This window comes from Enoplosus armatus, chromosome 15 (assembly GCF_043641665.1).
Source record: "Enoplosus armatus isolate fEnoArm2 chromosome 15, fEnoArm2.hap1, whole genome shotgun sequence".
Taxonomy (NCBI): Eukaryota; Metazoa; Chordata; class Actinopteri; order Centrarchiformes; family Enoplosidae; genus Enoplosus; species Enoplosus armatus.
This window is the reverse complement of record NC_092194.1, coordinates 19663799-19688926: the sequence shown is the minus strand read 5'-3', so window position 1 is coordinate 19688926 and position 25128 is coordinate 19663799. Positions and strand designations below refer to the sequence as shown.

The following is a 25128-nucleotide window of genomic DNA, read 5'->3' as shown; positions in this document are numbered from 1 at the left end:
CACATTTCCAACCTTCTCTTTATCTTCCTCCTCTGTCTCCCTTCTTTCTCTCTCTTCACTCCTCTTTCTCCACCTCTTGCTCCATCTCCTTTCTGCTCCTGTTCTCCCCTCTCTTGCATTCTTTAACACTCTCTCTTTGTATCCGACTTCATTGTCAGGTCATCAGAGAGTGATACAAGTGGAAGATGGAGCAGACAGCGAGAGTGCAAGAAGCGCCTCGCGGCTAAACCGTCCTCCTGATAGGTCTGCGAGGAGCTGAAAGCCGCTCTGCATCCGATTAATAATAAATGAGTCAGATCAGTCGGTTTGACTCAGAGCCTCCGCTCTCTTCCCCTCTGCCTCCTCCTCTTCCTCACCTGTAATGAGGAGGGAGGAGAGCAACGGGAACGTGAACTGGGCCGTAACGCACTCCTGGGGAGTCCCGAGAGGGAGTCAAAGTCTTTTCTTCCCATCCCATCAGCCTCGTGTCCACTCCCTCCCTCCATGCCTCATGCTGTGGAATCAGTTGCTTGCTGTGGAAATGAGTTTCTGCAGGTTCGTACAAGCAAACAAAAAAAAAAAAAAAAAAGCTTGCAGAAACAGATAAAGAGAAGCGTTGTCTTTGAACTCCCCGTGCTCCAGCCTCCAGTGCAGCGTTGTCTGCAATATAGTGTGACTTATGGAAAAGCTCTTATTTATTCAGTTTGTTGTTTTTCGGTCCGATGTCTTTACCTGTTCACAATGAAAGGTGCGGGGCTCGGCTTGCTGAGGTTTTCTTTTTTTTTTTAGAAGGAATCTGTTCTTTATTCGCGAAACAATTTCTAAATCCTCATATTCCCTCTGCTGCCTTTGTCCCTCTTTCACTCCAGCTTTAGTTTTTATCCCTGAGTTTTTGTCACCACTGCTCCTACATTACATCTCTGTCTCGATAGCTTCGTACAGGTGAATATCAGTACACTCATTGCAGCTCCATTTGCCAGATGTACAGTATGAATTATATGCATTAGCCCAAAATGATTAAATGTTCTTTTATTGAACTTCCAATTTTGAAAAAGGGCCTAAAGAACAGGAGTTTTGATTGTTTTTAGAGGTGTAATGACAACTGTCGGTGGCACATTTAATTATCTGTAACTAATTAACATCCATGAATTGGCAAAATGTTAACAAGTTCAGCGAGGAAACCTGTGCACGCTGCAGCAGCATGCTTCTGTTGTGGTTGCTAACCTGCCACACTGGCTGTAAGCACATGCCAAATACGATTTTATTTTTTGTCTCCCCTACCAAACGTGAAGGAGAGAATCTAGTCACTTTTCCCAGCTCCCATTGTGCTGGGAGAGCATAAACAAAGCTGAAGAGATTATACAGAAATTTGTATTCTGCAACATGTTCAGCGCTGCTTCTATTTCAGGTGGGTTAGACTTCTTGGAAGTGTCCCACGACCTCCAGTGCTGCAGAGTTTAGTGGCGACAAGTGCAGGGCAGCATAGGACCTCTGAGCTGGTTAGTGCGTGTGGTTCAGTGGACAGACTTATCAGTCGTAGTCGTTTGGCTGGTGAGCAGGTTTAATTTCCCACCCCAGAGTAAAACCTGCGGCAGGCTGCTGGATTAGTATTCAGCTGGCTGTAGACAACAGAGCAGCTCTGTTGGTGTTTGCCCTGTGGCTGTTGTCTTGCTGTCAGGTTAGCCAATGACACGTCAGAGCTCACCTCTCTGGCTATAATACACTCTCTCTCTCTCTCTCTCTCTCTCTCCGGCTCTCTTTCTTCACTCCAGTCTGCCATTGAAACCGACAGCTTCCATCATATTTTAACCTGCTACAGTCCCGAAAGGTTTGCTTGACACACATGCGTATATTGGCAACGTATTTCTTCTTTACTGTATTTTGCCCAACAATACAGTGGTTGCTTTAAAGTAGGGGAGTGATTTGTCATTGTTGTCCCCAGTTATCCTCCTCCTTCTTTCTCTGCATTCTCTTTTTTATTTCCTCAGACTTGGCACGCATTCACGACTCAGCTGACAAATCGATCAAACTTTCTTTTTCCAGTACATCTATTAAAATAGACGCTACGTATATGTCATGTAGAAAAGCTACTTAGCGTGAATAACAACTTAATAGCCCAACAATATATTAACGCCCGCTGCACGTAGTGTACATGTCTGGCAGAATACTTATCATTGTAAAAAAACAAATTATGACAACATAAACAAAGAATCAGAGCGCACCAACCATCGATTTTGGCATCAGAATAGGAGGTGAAAGAAATGCCTGTTGGCAAACAGAATTTCAGCACCAATTATCTGATTTTGAGCTCTGTGTTTTCAGGACTTAGTGTTCACTAATTAGATGCCGCCGTGAATCTGCATATCAGTTGGTGTCTGGCTTGATTTTAAAAAAACAAAAAAACAAAAACAAGACTTTTTGATAACCTATAATGCTTGCATTGTGTCGTCTGCCAGCGCATGCACTCGAACATGTGCTTTGACATGACATTCTTGCAGACAGCAGAGGGAGTAACAGTTGGTGACAGCAGTGTGGCAATAAAATGAGCAGAACAAGACCACCGGCCAAAGTAAACATATCGGATTTCTAGACGTTCAAGGTTTTGCAAAGATTTTTATGAGGTAAAAAATGCATTCAGCATGTTAGTCAGGCCGTGGGGAAATAAGTCAATCTGACTAAGCCTGTGTGGCTGTCAAAAGCACTCTTGTCTTGTTAGTCTTTGACACTTCGATATTGTTTTTTATTAGTTTAAAGCCGATGCATTAGACCACACTGTCCCTTGAATTTGAATAAGATGCTAAAAGGACCAGCGCGTTGTTAATAACGGGGGGATATTGCTGCAGTTTAGAAATGCGACTCGACTCATTGCAATAATGACATTCAAGACAAGAGTCAAGAAGGTGAAGTGTGATTGTTGCAGGTGGATCTGGGGAGGCAGCATCTTTTAGTGGAGGCTCATTTCTATTCCCTGTGAGAGTGGGAGCTCTAGGTGTGATGGAGTGGTTGGGGGGGGTGGGGGCTGAAGGCTGACTAACTTGGCCAGTTTCCCTTGTGGAGGTTGAGATCAAATGAAGCGCACCGCTCTGTCTGTTTCCATCTGTGTCTTTTTCTCTTTATGTTTCTCTCTTGTTACTTTATATGTTTCTCTTTCAGTCTTTGTCTTTCGGTCTCGTCTACGGAAGTGAATTGACGACAAAAGATTTGAGAGCGCATAAAACAAATTTGAGCACGACTCGGTCTGCAAGTCAACCTTTGAGAGCGCACTGGCACAGATTTGTAAGAGCAGGATTAGATTTGTGCGTGAGGGAGGACAGAATCATGAGCGTGGCAGATGATTTGAGCATGCAAAAGGAAAATTATGTAACTACATTTGAGGCCTAGGGATTCTCACGCTTGTAATAATCACAGCTACTCATGCTCACTTTTGGCAGTCTGAATCCTCTGAGTGCAAACTCCACCTGAGCGCAGAGCGTCACCTGTTCAGTGATGACCTGGAGGTGAAGGGTCATCCTGTTAGACCATCCAGTTAGCAGTATTTTGTCTGCGTTATCTTAAAAACAAAATGCTCTGACACTAAATGACTAAAATCATATTCAGGTTGCTGGCAAATCATGATTTTTAAGCCGTTATGGCCGAGTCATTTTGATAAATTAAAAGTAGTTGCTAGCTATATATCTTTTTCTGAACCAGATGTAGGGTTTTCTCATTTCTTCTTTTTCTGTTTTTATGAATAATTCTTTGCAGAATGTTAATAGAACCATAATAAGGATAACATTTATTAATGAGGCTCATCGTCACTTCTGAGCAGAATGCTGCCCTCAGAAATCTAATGAGCCTAATAAGGGGTGGTTGGGTTTACTGTGATCTGATGTGACTCCACGTGGAGTCGGTTTGCGTTGTGCAAATCCGACATACTAGTATGAATAATTAGGCAACATTAAGGGGATCAGTTTGATAGCCAGAATCTGACCGAATTTAAGAACTAAAATATGTAAATCACATGTTGGCCATGGCCAATTGTCCTTTACAGAGGAGCAATATATTCAAAAGCTGACTTTTCTGTCCTTGTGTGGACTTTGAAAAAGACATGACCCTGTTGTCCAGATGTGTCCTGTTGCAGCTTGATCGTCAAAACATCTGGAGAGAAGAGGGAGCAGACTCAGACTGCACGCTCAGATCTGATTCGGCTCTCACGAATCTGTGCCTCGGCGCTCTCAAAGGTTGACGTGCAGACTGAGTAGCACTCAGAATTAGTTTTGTGCTCTTTCAAAATGTTTTGTCGTCAATATAATTCCATATATGTCTATTTGTGTCTTTCTTTGTCCCTTTACTTTGTCCATAGTTCTGACTTTAGCTTGCATTTTCACCATTTCTGTCCATTTCCTTCTGTCCCTTTTGTCTTCTCCTCCTCCTCCCGTCCTTTGTCTCACTCTCCTTTTCCCTCCCACCCCGCTGAGCAGGGAGGCCTTTGATGTGGGGCTGATATCTATTCACGCGGGTCATTCATCAGCACCATGTCGCTCTTTAAGCAGCGAGCAGGAAGCCAGATCAATAAGATGGCTGAACGGATGGATCGCTTAAGAGTCCTCTTCAGCCTGGAGAGATAAGGGATTTTTTTGAATGGATAGCACTTTAAAGAGTCACACAGGGTGGGCAGGGGGAGTGATGAATAAAGATCTGAACGCATCACAGCCACTATTAAAATGGGCATAGGCATTTAAATTGAAAAGGTGGTAAAACTTTGGAGGAAAAATCTGTGAGGGGTCTTGCTGGAGGCCCATATGTCTGGAGAAGTTATGCTTCAACATGGAGTTTAAACTTTTTTTCCACTTCTAACCCATGAAAGAGAATTCACCTTCATTATTCTGATCTTAAACAACAGAAGAAAATCAGCTGCACGCATGTATATTTATACAGTTTGTCAGCCTCCGTGTGGTTAGATGTGCACAGAAATCAATCAGAGACGGTTGTTACTCCACTGATCAATCCAGGTACGGTTGCCTTCAGTACGTCTGCAGCCAGAGACCCGGCGGACGCTTGGGAGTAGTATAACTTGAAACAAGACTTTATTCTCCACTTTTCAATAAAAAAGTGACAAGTGCTGTAGTCGGCCAGCAAGGTTTCTCTGTTGATAAAAATAGCCTGTAGCTACAACGACAATGCATCAGAAAATGTGTTGTTATTTTGCTTCTAGCCCATCAGGACTGCATGACATAACACTGAATTGTAAACATTAATGTCTAGAAAACATGTGGACTCAGAAAAAGTTAAAATGAGCTGAATGAAAGGAGAGATCCGGTTACGATGCGTTCTTGCGTTTAAATGAATTCCTCTGAATGTATAATAAAACTGAAGCCAACACAAAGTCGAGTCCAGAAGTCTTAATAACTCTGTTTCTACAGTCGGACATCGAGATGTTTGTAAGATTCAGACACTTTTGTGCTGTGAATTAATTACAGAAGGAAGCAGTGTATTTTAACACTACTGCAGTTAAAGAAATGCCTGAGGGTGCTTCTATTTTACAGTAACCAGGTCAACACAGTGCATTTTAAATGCGTTCTCTGATTTCTTGTGTACATGTGAACGGGGATGTCAGCAGTGTTGAGCTGAATGTCTCTCCAGTAAGAAACAGTTGTTTTTATACACATGCATGGGGATTCATTCACAAGTTAAACATCAACCAGCACCATTAACATAATTCAGACCGTTCAGTATTTGAATGCATGGCAGTGGGAATTATGTAAAAAGGGTGTTAGTTGTTTGAGTGGTGAATTAGATTGTAAACATTACTGCGTGCTGCTGCTGAGATTAATCTTAAATCAGCTGCGTTGACGGTGATTACAGACTGTGTTTAGAAAATGCATCAATATCTCCATAATACAAACTCGGAGCTGTCACCGTTTACAGTTCAGTTTTTTTTATTAATGTTAAATGTAGCTCAGTAGTCTTTGAAACCCTAAATAAACATAATATATCTGTAGCTCAGTTTAAACATATATTTATTTTGTCTCATTGTGACATTATAATTCTGTCCCGCTGATCAGTTTTTGTCGTTTTGGGAAAGACTTTGTATTTCTGTTTTTTGACAAATTGAGTCGTCCTACATGACATCAAACTTAAATGTGCAAATTTCTATTTTTCACAGTGGATGTTTTCCTGGAAGAAAATCTGAGATGATGTTTGGATTGCTGGTGTTCAGGCGTTTTGCCATCATGTTGCTGATACTTGGCTCATCAGCAGCCCGTTGCCGACACTGACATGAGCTGAAATATAGGAAGTCTGGGCCAGAGAGCCGCACGAACGCTGACAGGAAATCAGTGAAAGGCACGACAGTCAGGGAATGAAGTTCAGATTGCAGGAAATGTTGTCTCTGATGTATTAGCGCATACAGACACACACACACACACACACACACACACACACACACTCTCTGTCTTTGTCTTTATTTTTGTGGTTTTCTTCCCTGTCTTCTTCACAGCTTCCTAAGTGCAAGTGTGAAAGCAGCCAGGGGAATTGGAGGGAGCCAGGGAACACACACACACACACACACACACACACACACACACACACACACACACTGCTAACAAACCACCTCTTCAAGACGTGTCACCTGAACCGTCTTCACCTCGAGGCGATTTCGTGTAGAGTGCAGAGAACACTCAGGGTTTTGATTCTTTGTATATTTTATTTGCGCAAATGTGGAAAATACTGAAAGTGGATTTGGAAGAAGGAAAAAAAAAAAACATTAAGTGCTCAAGAAAAAAGAAGAAAATCCCACAGTGCTAAAAAAAAAAAAAAAAAGAAGAAAAATCATATCAACCCAAAGGAAGAGAGCGCAGGAAAAAAGCAAATCAAGATGATATAGATGCTATTTAACCTCAAAGCTCAGAGGAGGAGAATCATCCAGAGATAAATATGGAGCTGCTTGTAAAGGAAACACTCATGTGGGTCTGACCTCCCTCCCTCCCAGTCCTCATGGAAAGTTCAAAGCCTGTTGTTGTCTCTCTCTCTCTGTCTGTCTGTCTCTCTCTCTGTCTCTCTCTCTCTGTCTCCAGCTGCTTCCTCTGTCTGACACCATTTTACACCTCACACCCGTCATCTTGTGAACCATTGACATCATCCTCAGCTGTTTTATAGAAGATACATTTTCAGTTTTGATTCTACACCTGGTCACATTTTGTATCTGGAGTTTTTGAATCTTTACTTGAATTCATGGGACTGTAATTGTTGTAGAAGGACATTTGGATGACTTCTCATCTCTAGCAGTTGGTGATCATTCTCTTGACGTACAGTATAGACCTGAGGAACTGCAGTGATTTGTCAAAATGACTTTAAAGGTTGTGCTTGTTGTCACAGCACAGCAGGAGCTTATGACTTTTTTGTCAAAAGGCTGGTCCCCAAGCTTCAGACCTGCAGCTCATTAAATAATAATACTGATCGATGTGGGCTGTAATCAGCTCTTCTGGCAAGAGCTGTCAGACCAAAATACACATGAATATGTATAAGTTCAAAGAAGAAAATCGGTGCTCATTCATTAATTTATGTATGACAGAAACTGACACGCATAGTCGTGCACTCCTTAGCTACAAATGGTACCTCAAATGTTCCCAAGGCTCCCAGTTGTTTGTCTTTTTCTTAGTTTTTGACTCTTGTCTCTTCCTTTCACCGTCTGTCCACAGCTGCTTCCTGTCCCTGCTCCTGGTGGCCGCCGTGGTTTGGAAGATCAAACAAAGCTGCTGGGCGTCACGGCGACGAGAGGTAAGTCAGAGACTCATGCTGACAACGAATATCGATTTTGAAGGCTTTGGGCGCTACGAAGCTGCTGTTCAAGCTTGATGTTTTTGGTTAATGTTGCTTAAAAAAAGATTAGGCTTCACACCTGAAAGTGTAAAAATACTTGGAACTTGGTAAATGGATCGTACAACATTGCACCATGCATCTCTGGAGTATGGCGTTATGGTATAAGCTGAGTTACTTTGATGGGTTTTGTCTTCTCAAATGTAATTTTAGAAGCAAAATCAATGAAAAAGTATATATAAGTGTATTCTGACTTCCTGTATGTTAGACAAGTTCTGGATTTTATGAGTTGTAAATGGCCTAACTATTAACATTACATTACAATACTTTGAGATTTAGACTCTACCTTTGGACCGGTAGCAGTCCCCCCCCCCCCTCCGTTTCCAGTCTTTATGCGAAGCTCAGCTAATTGGCCGACAGACAATGTGAGATTGGTATCAAACCTCTCGTTGTCTTCTACTATCTGTGCAGACAACATGTAGTTGTAGATTTCTCAAACCACCAGTGATAAATCAGTCCTATCGATCATCAGTTCGCTACGGCGATTGTACCCATTTGTGGATCAATTTGTCACACAATTACCTACAACTGAACAAAGACGAGACAACGTTTTAATTACTGGAGCAAAGATCCAGGGAACAAAACATCAAGCCGGGGTGTATTCACGTTTGTCCTTTTTTTATCCTCATTTGAAGTACAGCCATTTTTCTGACAAGCTGGTACTAAGAGCCTAATAGACGCTTTTATCTCAAGCAAGCTATTGCTTTTGCTAACTTTTTCTAATTACTTATGTAATTTAACATCCAGTAACACAAAAGCTGACCAGGACAGAAGCACAGAAGCACCCCAGTTTTAAAGTCCCATTGTTGTCTCGTCAGACATGACTTAATGATAAAAATATGTTCTTTCTAGATTCAGTACAGCTGAAAACATTATGATATACAGAACAGTAGACATTTGCAGGTATCACATTTGAATCAAGCATCCTTATAAGGTAATAATCAAAATAGTAACTGTCCATAGATGCTTAAATGAAGTGTATATTAATTCAATACCTGTAGATACATAAGTTCATGAACATCGATGAAAACCACACTCAACATTTCCAAAATGTCATTTTAGAAAACAGAATTTCATTTTAAGCCGTCAGCCACTGAACGTACATCCCTGAAGTGCAGTGACCATACTTCCTGTTCTTATGGCAGTGAGTCAACTGAAAACCTCAAGTCATGAACAGAGGAGGCCCAAGCAATCTGCCGAACTGTGAGAAGCTCTGCAGGGTCATTTAACTCTTCTGGAAAACCAAAATCAAGTTCAAATATTCATTCATTCGTTGATTAATTGGAGGAAAAGTCTTAATACGTCAAGTTGTCTGTATCGTACCTCTGGATCAGGAAACAAGCTTTTAAAATATGTTGTAATGCTCTGCAGATTTTAGGCTTCAGTCACGTTAACCCACTTTTTCAAACACACACACACACACACACACACACACTGCACACAGTGCTGACGGGCAGAAAGCAGGCATCCTGACAAAGCTCCTGTGTGATTGGTTTAGGCCTCCTAAGATGACAGCAGCCACAATAGATTTGCTCACTTTATGACTTTATTTCTTAAAGTCATTGTCCACGTAACTTTTTCAGAGGAAACAGGACGAAACAGAACTCTCAGTAGCCTCAGTGTGTCATGACCAGCTGGTTGGCCAGATTGACAATCTTATTGAGTGATGTTATGATTATTAATGAGTTGTAAAATATTATAAGTGGCTGTTGCTAACTGGCTAACCAGCAGACTGTCTGTCTGAGCTATTTATAGCGTGGCTAGCATGTTGCAGCTGGTTAGCTAACTAAAGTGATGTGGAAACTATGAAAAGCCACTGTGAGAAGTGTGTGTGTGTGTGTGTGTGTGTGTGTGTGTGTGTGTGTGTGTGTGTGTGTGTGTGTGTGTGTGTGTGTGTGTGTGTGTGTGTGTGTGTGTGTGTGTGTGTGTGTGTGTGTGTGTGTGGCAGTGTCTGAGAGCATGCAGGCTAATGTTGTGCTTAATGTGAATGTGAACTTTTGGTTTGTGCTTTTCACACCCGGCCTGCCCGCTGAAGTGCCTTTCGGCTGTAACCTCGCCCAAGAGTGCTGTCATCACCCTCACCTCTGGATGCCTCTTAACACCGCCCCCCCCCCTTCACCTGCCTCCATCACACAACCACTGTTGTCCAGCTGGGTCCTCTACAGGCTGACCTTTAAACAAAATTAGCACTGGACCTTTGTTAAGAGGACTGGGGGCTACAGGAAACTGTAGCAGTATTAAACTCCCCCAACACCTGCAAAAGCTTTTGGAGGACAGCGGGGTTTGCTAAAATGCCTTTCGTGGAATCAACATGCCCCCTTAACGTGAGAAAATAGCACATCGCACTTCAGTAGTATATTCACAAACATTTGTAGGCTTTTCTGATGTAGATTAACATAATGAAGTGAGCGCTGACGTCCCATGATTCACTTCTTTTGTGATGACACCAGTGTTTTCTAACATTGTATGGTCTCAAAGTCATTAACAAAGGCTATGTAGTCACCTCTTTGAATTTGAAAGTGTAAATAATGTCACTAAAGGCAAAGGTGAGATCAATTTACCAAGTTTCTTTAGCTTGGTTAAACCTCAAACCTTCATATATGAGGCATTTTGCAACACTACAGCTCATCGGCTGTGAATGAGATGATGCAAGTTAGTTGTTTTCCAAAGCCGAAACATCATACGTGGACGTGTACAAAAGAACCACAGCTTTGAGACTAAACTGAGTTGTTGCATCACATCTTTAAAATGCCATAAGACCATCTCAATGGTGCCCTGACGCATAAATATATCTATAATGTTTGTGATTAAGGTGTTTCTAAAAGAAATGTGATGATCTGCAAACCTACAAAGACATAAACAACTGAACGCAGACCTGTATTGCAGCACAGGGCCAGTGTATAGTTAGCACCCCCTGCCACAGATGTCTAGTTGAATTAGGGCTGTGACTCCTTTTGGGAATAGTCAGCAGTAGGTTTCCACACCCACTCTGTGGAAAGAAATTCAGTTTTCTGTATGCATAAGGAATTATGTTTGGACATAACGTTTTTCATAGTCTATTCACTCCTGCAAGATTTCCTCATAACTTGAGGTATTGAAAGGTATTGTTTTACTGCTCCAAATACACTCCTTTTCTGTGGTTTTAGACCCTCATCATTTCACACACATAAAGTTTTTTGCAACCGAGCGTGATGTTATATGGAGTGCTATGAATTTAGGAAGCACAACGCCGACCAAACCATCTTACAAATCAAAAAATGGTCTGGAAGAAGCTCAAAGTGTTGCCACTGAATCTGTGCAGGAACCTCATTTCTAGTTTCAGTTCGAACTATAATTACCTTGTCCTACTCGTGCAGAAGTGCACACAGTCACACAGAGCCTTCATACATTCACATGTATTGTGTAAACACAACGTGACACATAATTTCCAGCAAACGGAAAGCTAATCATGTTTTTCCATGAGGTCGACTCTCTCGTTACAGCCGCCTGCTTCCTTGACACCGGGACCGCTCTGTTCTTTTCAGCACTGTCCCTCCAGGCTTCGTTCCCACATTCATCCACGATCCCTCCATGTTACTCGCTGCTTGCATCAGCTGTACAGTGACACACATTTGCAACTAATTATGCCCGTGTTCACCTCGCTTAGGCCCGTTGCAGAGGGAAACGGTGGCCATTGCATTTAGTTTGGTCATTGCAGAGTCACAGGAATTTAAGTCTATATCCTTGAGCCTTGCACTTGTTACTACTGGCTGCTTGTCATCTGACTTTAAGGAGTTTAAGCTTGTTGTGCTGTCACAGTCAATGTAAGTCGCTCTGGATAACAGTGTTAGTTTAGGCCCTAAAATGTAAATGTCACTGAGTTCTTTTCATGAAAGGAAGTAGAAACAGGGCTTGAAATCAACTTTTTGGAACTACCAGCCACTCGCCAGATCAGTTTTCTTGAAATAAAAGGGTTCATGAGTCATTGCATTGATCCAACGTATTCATTTCTAAAAAAATGAATCTATTAAAACTCTTTTAACTGACCACAAGATTATATATCAACAAAAACACAACTTCAATTTAGAACCTCACCTTCCTTTACATCCTTATTGATGCTTCCATGTCATGTGCCTTTTTAATTTTGAACCCAAGAAGTATTTTCTACGTAGAGAAGCTGACCTGCGCTCTCCTCTCCATTTGATAAGCAGTTTTTCATTATGCATTGACTGCCAGTACATAACTGAACATGAACATGTTATATGTGTGTCGATAGGTTGGACTCTGTTCAGTCATCGTGGTTATTTTCAAACAGAATACCAAAAATAGTGTTAATGACTATGAGACAAGCAGTGCAGGCGAGAAAGTATCAACTTATCACGAGCTGACCGATTTGATGCTTTACTTTTATGCACAGTCTACATTTATGACAGTACTGTACGGTGAATGCCCTTCTGCACATGACCAAACTCTCGTGTTTGCACCTTTTGGTAGCTGCATCAGAATTCAAATTCAGCCCCCATCAATTTGCCAAGTAACTTGATGATGCTATCCTCCACAATTCATTATTACTCTCATGTGTAAATTTCAAGCACTGAGTAGAAATAAGTTTAGGACTATGTATGAGGTTCTTCTCACTGTGTTCGCCGGCACCTGCTGAGACTGGTGCAGAGTTTTTCCTCACGTGTGTTTGCTGTGCATCTGTTTGCATAGATGTGTGTGTATACGCGTGTGTATTTCTGTACTGTCTAAGTTGTAATCAAAGCCTTCCTTTGAAACCTGACAGTTCCTTTGAAGGAGCTGGAGCTGCCAGATGGCAATAGACAGACCCAACCACAGCGGCCATTTTGTGCCATAGGAGGCACCGGCCTTTTTGTCAGGGTGAGCCCCACTGCAGCTTGAGCGACCCACCGTCACTGCTGGTTAATTATTCCTGAGTCTGTTCTCAGAGGAAAGTATTTTATTATATGTGACTTTTATATGTTATTGTGGTATGACTTCTTTATTTACCTGTACAGTATTTAGTAATCTAAAGACTAAGTAATAGAAGGAGGCGAAGCTTACGGAGGCCTGCAACAGACACAAATGATAAAAGCTTTTTTTGAATAGATGCTCTGATAGATGAGCAAGCTGGCTAATTAGAGCAGCGATCCAGCACAAAAGCATCCAGTGGCGGGGTAATATATCATGATGCAAAACACTGTAATGATGGAACCGCTTTAACATTCACTCTCTTTGCCGTAGGACAGAAAGTCTCATTTCACCCGATTGTAGCACCGAAAGAGACTTCAGAATGTGAGTTTTGAAGGCCTGAATGTTCGGTACCTGGCCACGTAAGAGTTGAGTCATACGTACTGATTCATGAAGGGGCAGTAAAAATCGTACTGCCCCTTTGAATGACTTCGCGTGTACAGTGAGTCTTTGAGTCTTTGTTCATTGTCAGTTTTCACAATGCTCCTTTTTTTTTTTCTTCTTCTTCTTCTTCACGGGCGTCTCGCACTGTCATATCCCCGTGATGTCCCTCCTTCCTTACCGTGCCTCCACAAAAGTACCCTCATGATGACAGCATGTGTATTCACCCGACATCCATCGTCGCTCTAACACGCGTATATATCACACATAACTTGACGTATATTAGACATGAATTGCACCCGGAGGTATTGACAGAAATGCAGAATGTGATAATATCTCTGATCGTTGCCACGGCGTCCCTCATGATTAACTGTGTTGTGGATTCTTTACACTACGCCGGGAGGTGCAAGGGAGGGAGAGGAAGCGGCATAAACGTCTCCAGATACCCTCACATATTTATTAGCCCATTAAGCTGCCCTCCTTGCCCCCCCCCCCTCCTCTCACCGCCACCTTCCCTCAGCTATAAATATGAATGTCAACCAAGGTGTCAAGGCTCAGGCCTCTGTTAGAAATACCTGCTATTATGTCATAAAATGAATGGAAAGCTGCTCAATGGCCTGTGATGTGTAAACTGAAGTCTTTTTTTTATTTATTTTTTCTGATCAAATGTTATACAGCTCAGGTTGTGGGATATTAATGAAGTGATGTGCCGAGGTACAGCTCCCTGAAAAGTCCCCTCTGTCTGAACACACACACATTCCCCTGCTGGGAACGAACTGCCACCGTTTCACTTCTCCCTTTGATGATTCTGTGAGGGAAAGTACACAGTCCACACATGAAGGTTTCTAAAGAATGAGAGCAGATCAGAGGAAAGATCTGAGGCCTTAACAAGACAGGCTGCTGTGAAACAGCTCCGCTCTCTGAAGCAAGACTTTTCACTGGTTTTAGTCAAGTGTATTAACCTGTGAGATCACCTGTAAAAAATAGCACCAAATGTAGTGTTGGCGTCCGGATTGTAAACAGTTCATGATGTCGAAGAAAGTATGAAAACAATGAATGTACAGTCACAGAAGTTTAGATCTTAACGAATGCCACATCTCTAGATGTTTGTCTGGGTCTGTCTGCCTGAGATGAGTGTTTCGGGTTTTAGGTAATTCTGCCCTTACACATATGCATGTGTGCATTTGATGACATCAGTTAACGAACCTACAAAACCTTTCTGGAGAGAGAATTTGTATAATTGACATAGAAAAAGATTAATCTACAACTTGGTAGATAAATCAATTAAAAAATGAATAAATAAAATAAAGCTAGTCCTCAACAACTAGATAAATATGTAGTTCTCCATCTCAGATATTCATGGAAATGCACCTTGGAATATATTTCAACATTAAGTCTATTTCGTTGCATAAACCTTCTCATTTTGGGTTTTGTATGCCACACTTTGTATTCCTTGAAATGCGGACGTTATTATTTTGTGTGTTCCACCTACAGTACGCCTTCATTGGCTGATGCGCACTAGAGGCCAAATTTAACCAGGGCTCTAGTCTTGCCATCTGACGCAGAGGGTGAGGACGAATCAGAACCGGCGACAAACTTGTTAAACGGTTCCACGGCTGTGTCCTTGTCTTCGTGCCCTCGGCCACTGCAAACTGCTGACCCTGGGTTTTTTGGGCGGGCGGGGGGCTGTGTCACCGAGCCTCCTCGTCTGGTGCCTCCTCTCCTGTCCGCCCTCATCCGTTCCCACCTCCGTTGATGCCAAGAACCGTGTGACCTCTGACCCGTGCCGTCACTGACCCTGTCCGCAGCTTGCCGACTGCTCCTGCTGCTCGATAGCACTCGTACATAAACACGTGCGCCCGTCCGCCTCCACAAGCACACACTAATACACACACTCAAACCTTCAATAGAACAGCCTTATTTAACCAAGAAAGTCCCTCAGTCAGTGTACTACTGTGCTACAAAGAATGTAAGAATTAATACAAATGAATATGTTGAAAATCCTTGAAATGTATGAATAAAAGAGATGAATAACGTTATGAATTTGATAACCCCGATGATCCCATTCATCCTCGAAGTCCAACCTAATACAATGGTGTATGAACACTAACAGCTGGATCGGCTCACCCCCAGTTTATTAAGATGAGTGTTTGTCATAATATATTCCAGTCAAATGGATAACAAACCCCTTCTACCTTCCTCAATACAAACCCTTTGAACAGAAAGCGGAATCTGTTAAGATCTCTAATCAGACTCTTTGTCAATTATCAGTCAATTGAAGCCAGTCGCACACACCAAACAGGAAGTAGTTAGTGGCGGAAATCGCAGTGTGTGTTGCCCTCACGTCGATCAGATGAAATATTGATATGAAATACATACATATGCTTTATTGGGAGATTTTGACGGCTGAAAGCGGCCCAGTGAACTTGATATGTTTGAATCGAGAAGACTCGTCACTCTGTTGGTCTTATACACATAAACCAGTTTCATTTAGGTCTGTGGACAAGATACTTGCATAAGGTGATGGTCAGCACCGGCTACAACGAGAACCCTGCTACCTGAATGTCTCTGCTACAGCCAGGAGAGGCATATTTGTAAATTATTTGTAATTAATTATCTTCATAATCAGTCATACAGTCGCACAAGCCCGCGCTCTCAGACGCACACCAACATTCACTCACACCCTCGTCGACTCCCCGCTCGCCTCGCACACACTAACTCGCATTCGGCGAGGTCTACGGCAGATGGTTCACTGCGAAAGCGCAGCAGAGTGGGAGAGATTGGCATCGGTGTCCTCCGAATAAGCTGAGTCCTGGAATACAATGAAGATATCACTGAGCACGTAGAGCCCCACATCAAATTAGTTTCCAGAATCATCTGTAATGATAAGGAGGATGCTCTCACCGGCGTGTCTGCTCCCGCCCTGTACACTTCAGTCCCAGGAGCAGATGGCTGGATGTGAATGCGGTTCACACATGAGCAGGGAAGAAAGGAAAAACAATCTTTCCACCTTTACTTTGCAGCTGTTACACCCTTACGAAGCACTTCTCGATGGTGCTCTGTAACACATTATAATTTCAGAATCATGGGAATACACTGTGGCTCTGTGCCTCTGCTCTTCTGCTTGCCAGGAGTGTTTTACAACACAATCCACAGTCTGAATCCCCCGAAAGCGGTCTAATACGCAGGACCTTAACTTGATATGCCACATGTTTACTTTCTGTATTCAAAATGGACAAAATGATGACCAAGATAACCAAACTGAACTCAGCAGAGTGGGAAAAAAAACCCATTCATAGCAGTGTGATTACAAGTAGGAGACGGCTACGATATCTCTAATAGCTGAAAAGTGTTAGTGTAAAATCCAACAGCAACACTAACGCAGTCAATGCAACTATTTAAAACTTCACAGTCGGTGGAATTTGTTTTTGGTACAACTTGGTAAAAATGCTCAGTACACAGCAGCACAACATACAGCAACAGTACAGCTCCTCGCGTGCAAAGATGCAGCCCGGAGTGCTATAAAATAATTATTATATTATATATCTAAGATTTTAACACACGAAAAACAATACCAATAAAACTAACATCAGATCTTTGAAAGGTCTTTAATTTCTTTTTAAAAACAGTAAAGAAGTTCTGTTGTTCTGAGATCCAAGAGGAGTGTGTTCCCCAGTTTACGGCCGTAAAAACAAAAGACAGACATTAAGTACTAAAAGAAAGGCAGTGGGGAGATCTGAGGGATGCAAGCTGACGTATAACAGACAGTAAATAATAATCACAGTGTTGCTGCAGTTGGTGGGCAGAGAAACGCTGCATGTAGCCAGAAGATGAAACCGATAGTGAGCATGGTGAGATGTGATTTAACCTGCCCTTTTTGATGATGTGATTCGATTTTGGATAATGTGTTGAGAGTACGCTGCAGTTTTTTGGGTGTTTGACTTCTGTCATGCCAGACTCTTGCAGATGAAGTGGGGATGCTTTCAGTGATGGCTGTAAATCTGAGTTGTTTGAGGCATAACGGTCTCTGCTGGGCATTTATTTTTTAGTGTTGTGGTCCAAGTTAATATTCCATGTGAGTGCGTTGCTTATATGTGCGTCCAGAAGCTTAAATGAGTCTGTGATGGACATGCGTTCACCTGCTGAGACGCACAGTATATGGGAGTTTTGGGTGTGTTGAGCGGGAGGTTGTTGTGACTGCCTGGGCTACCAGTGTGCCATCAACATAGTGTGTAAGGAGAAGAGCCAGGCTGATGGGCCACAGCCCTGTGAGAGGTTGTTCACCTTAACCCACTGTCATCTGTCCCACAGGAAGCTCCAGTTCCAGTGACATGTGCAGGGATTCATGTCCCTGAGTGTGCTCTTTGATGGGGTTTATGGTATTAAACTGAAAATCAATGAACATAATGTAGGTGTAGGTAAGTACGTGGTGAAGAGGAAGGTCGATGGCATCCTCAGCAAAAGTGACCAACACAGCCTGCACAGATTGTTTATATCTGATCTAACTTGTTATGTAATATGTACCAAACTATAAATATACCATTTAGGCAACATTTCCATTTATCCGTGGCACCAACAGGTTTGGCAGTGCGGGTAGCCGTTTTGGAATAATGTGTGAATGCTCCCTAGTTGTAACAACAAAGCGTTTTCCTGTTGTTCACAATCTGGAGACATGATTACACGTCAGCATAACACTAAGCAGAGCAGAGTTTGATCCAGCTAAACTTTATCTTTAGCCTCATTTGCTTAGAACTAACACAGCCTGGGGACATCCAGTAATTTTTAATAATCCGCTCAGTTTTTTTTTGGTTTTTTTTATCACCAGCCCAGACGCAGAGTAAAAAATAGAACAGTGTACAAAGTGAGCAACAACAAAAAAAAAAGGACCATGTGTACACATTTACTGAAAAATCAGTTTCAGTATTCTGATGACATTGCTGAAGGGATTTTTTTTTTTTCTTCAGCAGACAGGAACAGATACCAGAGGTGAGCAGGAGGTATTCACGGTGTGGTGGATGGTTACAGTCTAAAAGAGCTTTGCACAGAGTCTGTCCATTACATCCCTCAGACGGACATATCTGCTTCACCCCTGTAATCTCATTGGCCCAGTCGATAATATGGTTTAAGGCTTTTCTGTGTTTAATTGGTGTCAGAATCTGCCAAGGCTGTAATTTAAAAGGTGGAAATTCCAGTGCAGGTTGCCTACGGTGTTTTGGTGCAAGTAAAGGTCCATTGGTAATATTAATCCTGTGCAGACTTCAGCTACATTTGGGTTCCTCTTGTCCTGAGAAATGGGTTTTACTTGATGGTGACAAATGAAAGACAAGAAGAAGAAGAAGTAATCCATGAATATCCCTTTGCAAATACAGCTTTTGTTGCTGGTGTAAGCTCACCCACTTGAACTCTCTCAGTGGCAGATAGTCTGAAGATTTTCGGTTCATGTGGTGTGGAAGTGTGAAACAGTGAATTAAGGCTCGTGAAATAATTCTGCTCATTTAAGGTCACTTTTAAAAAAAACAAAAAACCAGCCCAATCTATGTGACTAAAATAGCGAATATGCAATAGATACAGGAAACGTGGTATTCTTGAACCCCTGAAAGAAACGTTGTAATGTTGTTTGAAGGTAGATGGGATCAGTGTTACCATTGTGTGCCCTTGAAAAAGGATTCAACCATGCCCACTCTCAGTAAGAATAATTGCGCCCTTGAAGGCAGACTGTTGAGCCGATGGTCTTCGTTATAGTTCAGTGGTACACTGCTGAACTGGGATCACTTTATGAAATATAAAGGACTTGGGACACGCCGCGCTGTTGGAGACATCTCCAGCACTTTATTGACTATCTTGTAACTGTGTCTTATGGGTTGAAAATGTCTGTTTTCTGGCTGTGGAGTGAACACAGAAATGTGCAGAAATCGTCTCCCCTGCTGCCTCCTCCTCCTCTCTGACACACAAACTTGTATAAATTGAACTTGCCACGCAATTAACAGTGCAGCAGAACGCTACGAGGCTCCCCAGGGAGAAAGTGGTGCCCCCGAAACATTAAGACATATGCAGGTGATGCATTTGCTCTCATTGAATAGCTTATTCTACTGTAAGCCTTGTTCTTTTGTCTTCCCGTGGTCTCCCAAAAAAACAAGAAAGAAGGGAATCAAAGGCTGAACAAAACTCGGCCTACGTCAACTCTTCTGTTTTATTGAGTGAAAGCAGATTTGAGCTGCGGCGTTTGACAGACTTTAGAGATGTGTTGTTTATCTCAGCTGTCCTGGATGTCAGGACGTCTCCTCTCCCACCAATCCAGCTGTGGCTGCATCTGCACCAGAGGAGATCGAAGAGGGAGAGCCCTCACCTTATCTCACCCTCCGCAGAATGCTATTAAGTGGGAGGAAACTGCCCCCCCTGCCCCCCCCGCTCCTGCAGTCTCCCTCCCTGCTGGAGATGGGAGATGGATTGGTCAAGGTGACCCAGGCCGGCACACTGTCTGCTCGGCGCGTCCACCCTCATGCCACCGTTCCTCACACTTACCCATTCTCTTGTGTTGGCTCGCACGCTGCCAGCCCCCCAGGCGGCAGACTTCAGATCCGCCTTCAGCAGCTTCTTAGTCTGAGACTCCCCACCACGTTCTCCCTGCAGCTCGCTGCCGTGTGGCCCAGTGTTTCTTGGAAGGGTGATGACGTAAAAATATTTAATATGTAGTAGTAAAACATGCTAATATAGTCAATTACCGGCTATACAATAACATCTCCAGGCGTGTTATGATTATTGGAGAATTCATAGTCCCTAATATGTAATGATGTATTACATTATCAAGAAATATATTATCACACGATCAGGCTTTATTACATTTTTACTCATTTAGAGACATTTTATTAAAATCCTCTATATGATTTGCTCATAACTCTAAAAGCTGTCCATTAAAGCGAATACTGCACTGATTCTCTGCCGTTCTCTGAAACAGCATTTAGCCGCATTAAAATGCTTAAACTATCCTTTGAAAGCACGTCTAATGAAAGTCTGTGCATGAGCATGTAGATGATCGAACAGTAAAACTCTCCCTTGAAACTAGTGCTAATCAGATTGGGACCATGTGAGCCATAAACTCCTCGCTGAAACAAGTTTTAATGAAAGTGTCTCGAGCAGCCTTTAAATGATGCAACACAAAAACTTGTTTGAAATTAGTCAATGAAATATTGTAATGGCAATTCATATTTATTGGTGAGTTGTCAGCTCCTCCGACCAGCGCTGCCCGCCGTAACTTTGCCAACGAAGAAGCTACTGATGTTGTCTGAGCTCCAGATTATGAAGCAAACAGACATAAAGGGGAAAAAGTGTTTCCTGTGAACGGAGGCATCAACATCAACTGCTGTGAGGCCCCTGTAGATCAACTCTGAGCGCTGCTTTAAGATTCTGAGAGCTGCCTTCCATCTCCTCCTCTCTCCTGAGGTCAACGTTCGCTGCACCACCGCACAGAACAGAAGGCCTACTTCTGAGGTGATCAATCCTGAAGTGAGAGGTAAGGAGAGGGGAGTTGAGATGACGAGAGAGGAGAGAGGCAGCGATGAAGGTCACTTACACAGGAAGCTGAGAATCTTCTGGAAAACATGCATCCTGCGTAAAAAGGGAAGGCCCTCTTAATGGTGTCCTCCGCATAGTCGAGCTAACCAGAGTCTCCTCGGACCTGACGGGATGCGGATTCATCAAAATGTGATGAAAAAGAATCGGGAGCCACTGCAGCACTGGCAGCCAGCTACCTCTGCAACAGCGTCGGAAGACGAGCTTCGCACTCCCTGAAGCCGTGCCAGCTCTCCACAGCAAATATTAGCTTTGGCTTTGAAAGGAAATAACGAGCATGCAAATAATGGACTGCTGACACGAACGTGCGCGCGAGTGAAGGAATACTGATAGTACATGTATGTGTTTGTGCTGCTCGATTTGGGGTCATTGTCTGTGTTTGTGAACAAATGTTTGTGTGTGTGTGGCTATGTGTGGTATTTTACCTCCTTCCCACATTTTGTTTCAGTGCAGTGTTTGTGCTTGTGTCATTTCACAATTTGTGTGTGTGTGTGTGTGTGTGTGTGTGTGTGTGTGTGTGTGTGTGTGTGTGTGTGTGTGTGTGTGTGTGTGTGTGTGTGTGTGTGTGTGTGTGTGTGTGTGAGCACGTGGTTTTTTGTCTCCGGGTTCCCGAGACACTTCTAAAGCCTGCTAATCTTAATTCCACAGAGATGGTGCGTATAATTAGAGTTTGGATCAGCGCCAGCGTCTTGTTGCTTACAATATACAGGCTGACTTATGGTCCCAGCCCCCCTGCACTGTGGGTGACCCCCATTTGGCCTAGTAACATCCAGCCCTCCACACACTCACCCATCCATCATGGCACTAGTACGGGGCTTATCCTAAGCTCAGAACCTCTGTCAAACCTCCGCTCCTCTGCTTCTTCTTTTTATTCCGTTTCATCTCATCTCAGGCTGTCTTCACTTTCCTTACTTTTTATTCATTTCTTCTCCCCGCAGCTGTCTTATCTCGTCTATCTTTGTTTTAACCTTCGAACCACTTCAGTTTTCTGTCACAAAGTCAAACAACTCTGATACCTTTGTTCACACTCTGAAAACATATACAACTATTGTAGCTTAATATTAAGTTGAAATGTTCCTTTTTTCTTATGTAAGGCCTTTCATGTGAACACAGAGCATGGTAGATATGCGTCTCTCTCTTTGCTGATCCTCGCACCTTTTTATTGTCGGCTTCGAAAGCTGTAAAACTTCTACTGATGATAATGAAGTGGGTCACCAGTAAATTCAAACTACATTTTATTAATGGACAAAACTATCTCGACGCAAAGTCCTCTTACGTGCTTGTTCTGTAAGTTTGGACCGTATCGCACCGTCTCAGTTGTCATGACGATGTAGATGATCTGAGCTCCAGGATATTGACGATAACTCCGACAACTCCTCTCAGCACTTCCTGTCCTTTAACATCTGCCGTACAGACTCGACATACAGAACTAAGACAATGAAACTGTTAAATAACCTTTATTTTAACAAGTAGCCTGTTGAAGTACAAAACCACATTCACACAATACAGTGAAACAATGTGGGCTGAAACAAAAAGAAGATGCCGGATGAGGTTAAAAACAAAGAGTTCGGGGTGTGTAATCTGTCATGATTATGTAAACAGCGGAGTGGGACGCGTTGATTTAGTTGTTTCCATATTAGATCTGACCAGCAGACAGAACCGGGCCGGGTGTTATTCAGCTGTTAGTGAGAGGAGTATCAGAGGAGACTGACAGCATGCCAAACATGTTAAACAACATCTACACGTCAGGAAACTTCATTTAGAAGTTTGCTGACTAAACGCTTCTTATGAATACATCTGTTGGCATGTAAGTTGTTCTCGGCTGCTCGTGATGGGCTTCGGTCCAGCGACTGCGGGCTAACAGATGTCAACGTCCGTCTCCTTCTACTCGTAATAACGCCTTGTGTTTTAGGGGTTCCCATCCTCACGCAAGCTCCACCACGTTTTCCAGGCGTCTCCGTCTGTCCAAATGATCCATTTCAACATGACGCCTCAGAGTGAGAGTTGAAATGAGCCGCTTTAAACAAGAGACTCACTGTGTTGATTGGTTGATTGCTCTTTCAGAGAGTCTCTCAGTAATTGCTTTATTTGACGGTTTCCATTGTTTCTAACCTCCTGCGCTTCACTTTATTTTCAATTTCGTCTCATCACAAGCTCTCTGAAGTTTCTTTTCTTTTCGTTGTTTCATTTCTGCTCGTCCGCTCCTCTTTGATGCGGTATTGATTAGCATTGCGGACGAGGCGGTGTCGTCCCTGAGAGTGTGTACAGGATGTACAGGAGAGAGAAGAAGGGAGGGTGAGATGAAGTGGAGATGGAGAGGTGCGCGGCATGGACAGCAGGAGGCGGGCGGTGAGAAAGAAGGGAGAGCTGGGGAGTGACGGAGGGAGAAAAGAGAGGAAGATAGACAAAAAGATGTAGAGAGAGAGAGAGAGAGGGAGGGATCAAAGCCTTCTCCCTTGTCAGTATTCACAGTGTGTGTCCTCTACACCCCACCTCACCACCGGAGAGATGGAAAGATGAAGCGAGAGAGAAGCAGCTAACGTCGCTTCACAGACAAAGATTTCCTCCCCCCCTCCCTCCCTTCCCCCCCCCCCCCCCCCCTCACTCCGCAGTTTTCCTTCAGTGATGCTGAAGGATGATTGAGAGCTCTCCCACCGACAGCATTTTTAAACAGACACATCAATAAATAACGGCTCGATGTAGTGCGCTGAGATATGTACTGCGTGTGTGTGTGTGTGTGTGTGTGTGTGTGTGTGTGTGTGTGTGTGTGTGTGTGTGTGTGTGTGTGTGTGTGTGTGTGTGTGTGTGTGTGTGTGTGTGTGTGTGTTCTCCATGCCGAGGCGATCTGGCACTCCATCCCCTCCTCCCAGGGGCGAACTCTTTGAACGCCTTTGTCTTTCTTTCTGCTCCCATTTCTTTCTCTTCGCTCTCCCAAGCTTTTTTGTTTTTTTTCTCCGCTGTGTTCTCCGTCACTCGTCCCTCTCCAACATCCTCCCTGACTTCTCTTTAGTCTCATTTCCCTCCTCTCCTGTTTCTCTCCTGCATCGTGCCCCCCCCCCCCCCCCCCCCCCCCTGCTGGCGCACTCAATCTCTTTGGCGCAACGCTGCTCACTGTGAGTATGCTCAAACACAATTCCCTCAGACAGCTTCTGTGAGTGTGTATGTGAGAGGAGCATTTGTGAATCCACAAATTTGTTCTATGGCTGCAACAACTAATGATTGTCATTATTGATCTATCTGTAGCTGCTTTAATGTATTCTATATATTTAACACTGAATCAAATGAAATGTGTCGCTCACAGTGGCCACAGAGAATCATCGGCTGAATCTGCGTTTCCCTTCGTCTCTACAGGCTGTGTGAGGCGTCTTTCGGCTCATAGTTTTTGTTTTACATCCCTCAACTTTTGCTGTTATGTTTCAGTCTCACTGCTCTCTGCAGCTGCAGCAGCAGCAGCAGCAGCTCTGGTAAACCCAGTATACACTAACTGCTCAGCTCCAAATGTCAGACAGACAGAGTTAGCAACTTGCTGGTGTTCATAGTGGAGCATTGAGCTGCTAAAGAGCCAGATAGTTCCCTCTTGCGACCAGAACAAGGCCACCCAAATGAATGCTAATGTTGCTTTGTGCCTGCTGGGTGTGTAAATAAACCACTGCTTTCTAACAGGTTCGGTGCCCCTGATGTTGGTTTCACCACTTGTTATATCTGACCAACAGTCTGAAATCCAAGAATATTCCATTTAAAAACTGACATCACAGACAAAGCTTGAAACCATTGAATGTATTGCATTTTTGCCTAATAAATGGAAATTAATCAGTCGTATAAATTGTTGATTAGCTTTCCGATGATTTATCAATCAGTTATTCATTGTTTCCACACGCTGCTGGAGCCTGTCATGTGACTGTATATGTATTTATGCCTCTCTATTTATGTGCATTTAATTTAGATATTCTAACTTTACCTGCAGGCATTTTTGCTCTGTGCCCTTTTTTAATTCCACTCGTGTGTTTATGAATATTGCAAATGAATTCTCTCACACATACATGATTGCTCACGTGCAGGTATCTCCATGACCCTGCCTGCATGTCCGTGAATGCATGCGTGTGTCCACCTCTATGCACACGTCTCATAATTAGGTTTATATATGCGGTTCACTCTGCCGCAGTCAGATATTTGCTCCTGTACACACACACACACACACACACACACACACACACACACACACACACACACACTAACTACTCTGCAGAAAACTAAGAGCCAATTTAAGAAGTAGGAGACTTGCACTGTAACTCCTCCGGCTCCTGGTTATCTTTGGAGTGCTGAGTGTTTGCAGTACAGCAGCTGCCTACTCGCAGCACGGCATAATGAGATTTGTGCAAACTGTATCTTCTG

The 25128-nt window shown here is 43.2% G+C and overlaps 1 protein-coding gene across 1 annotated transcript in view; it reads left to right on the top strand.

Annotated features, from left to right (window-relative positions):
- The window catches only part of atrn (attractin), a 103381-nt gene that overhangs the window by 60965 nt on the left and 17288 nt on the right, over positions 1 to 25128 (top strand). The window contains exon 26 of the mRNA XM_070919909.1: positions 7659 to 7737. Within this exon, the coding sequence (XP_070776010.1) occupies positions 7659 to 7737 (79 nt within the window). The remainder of the gene's footprint in view (positions 1 to 7658; positions 7738 to 25128) is intronic.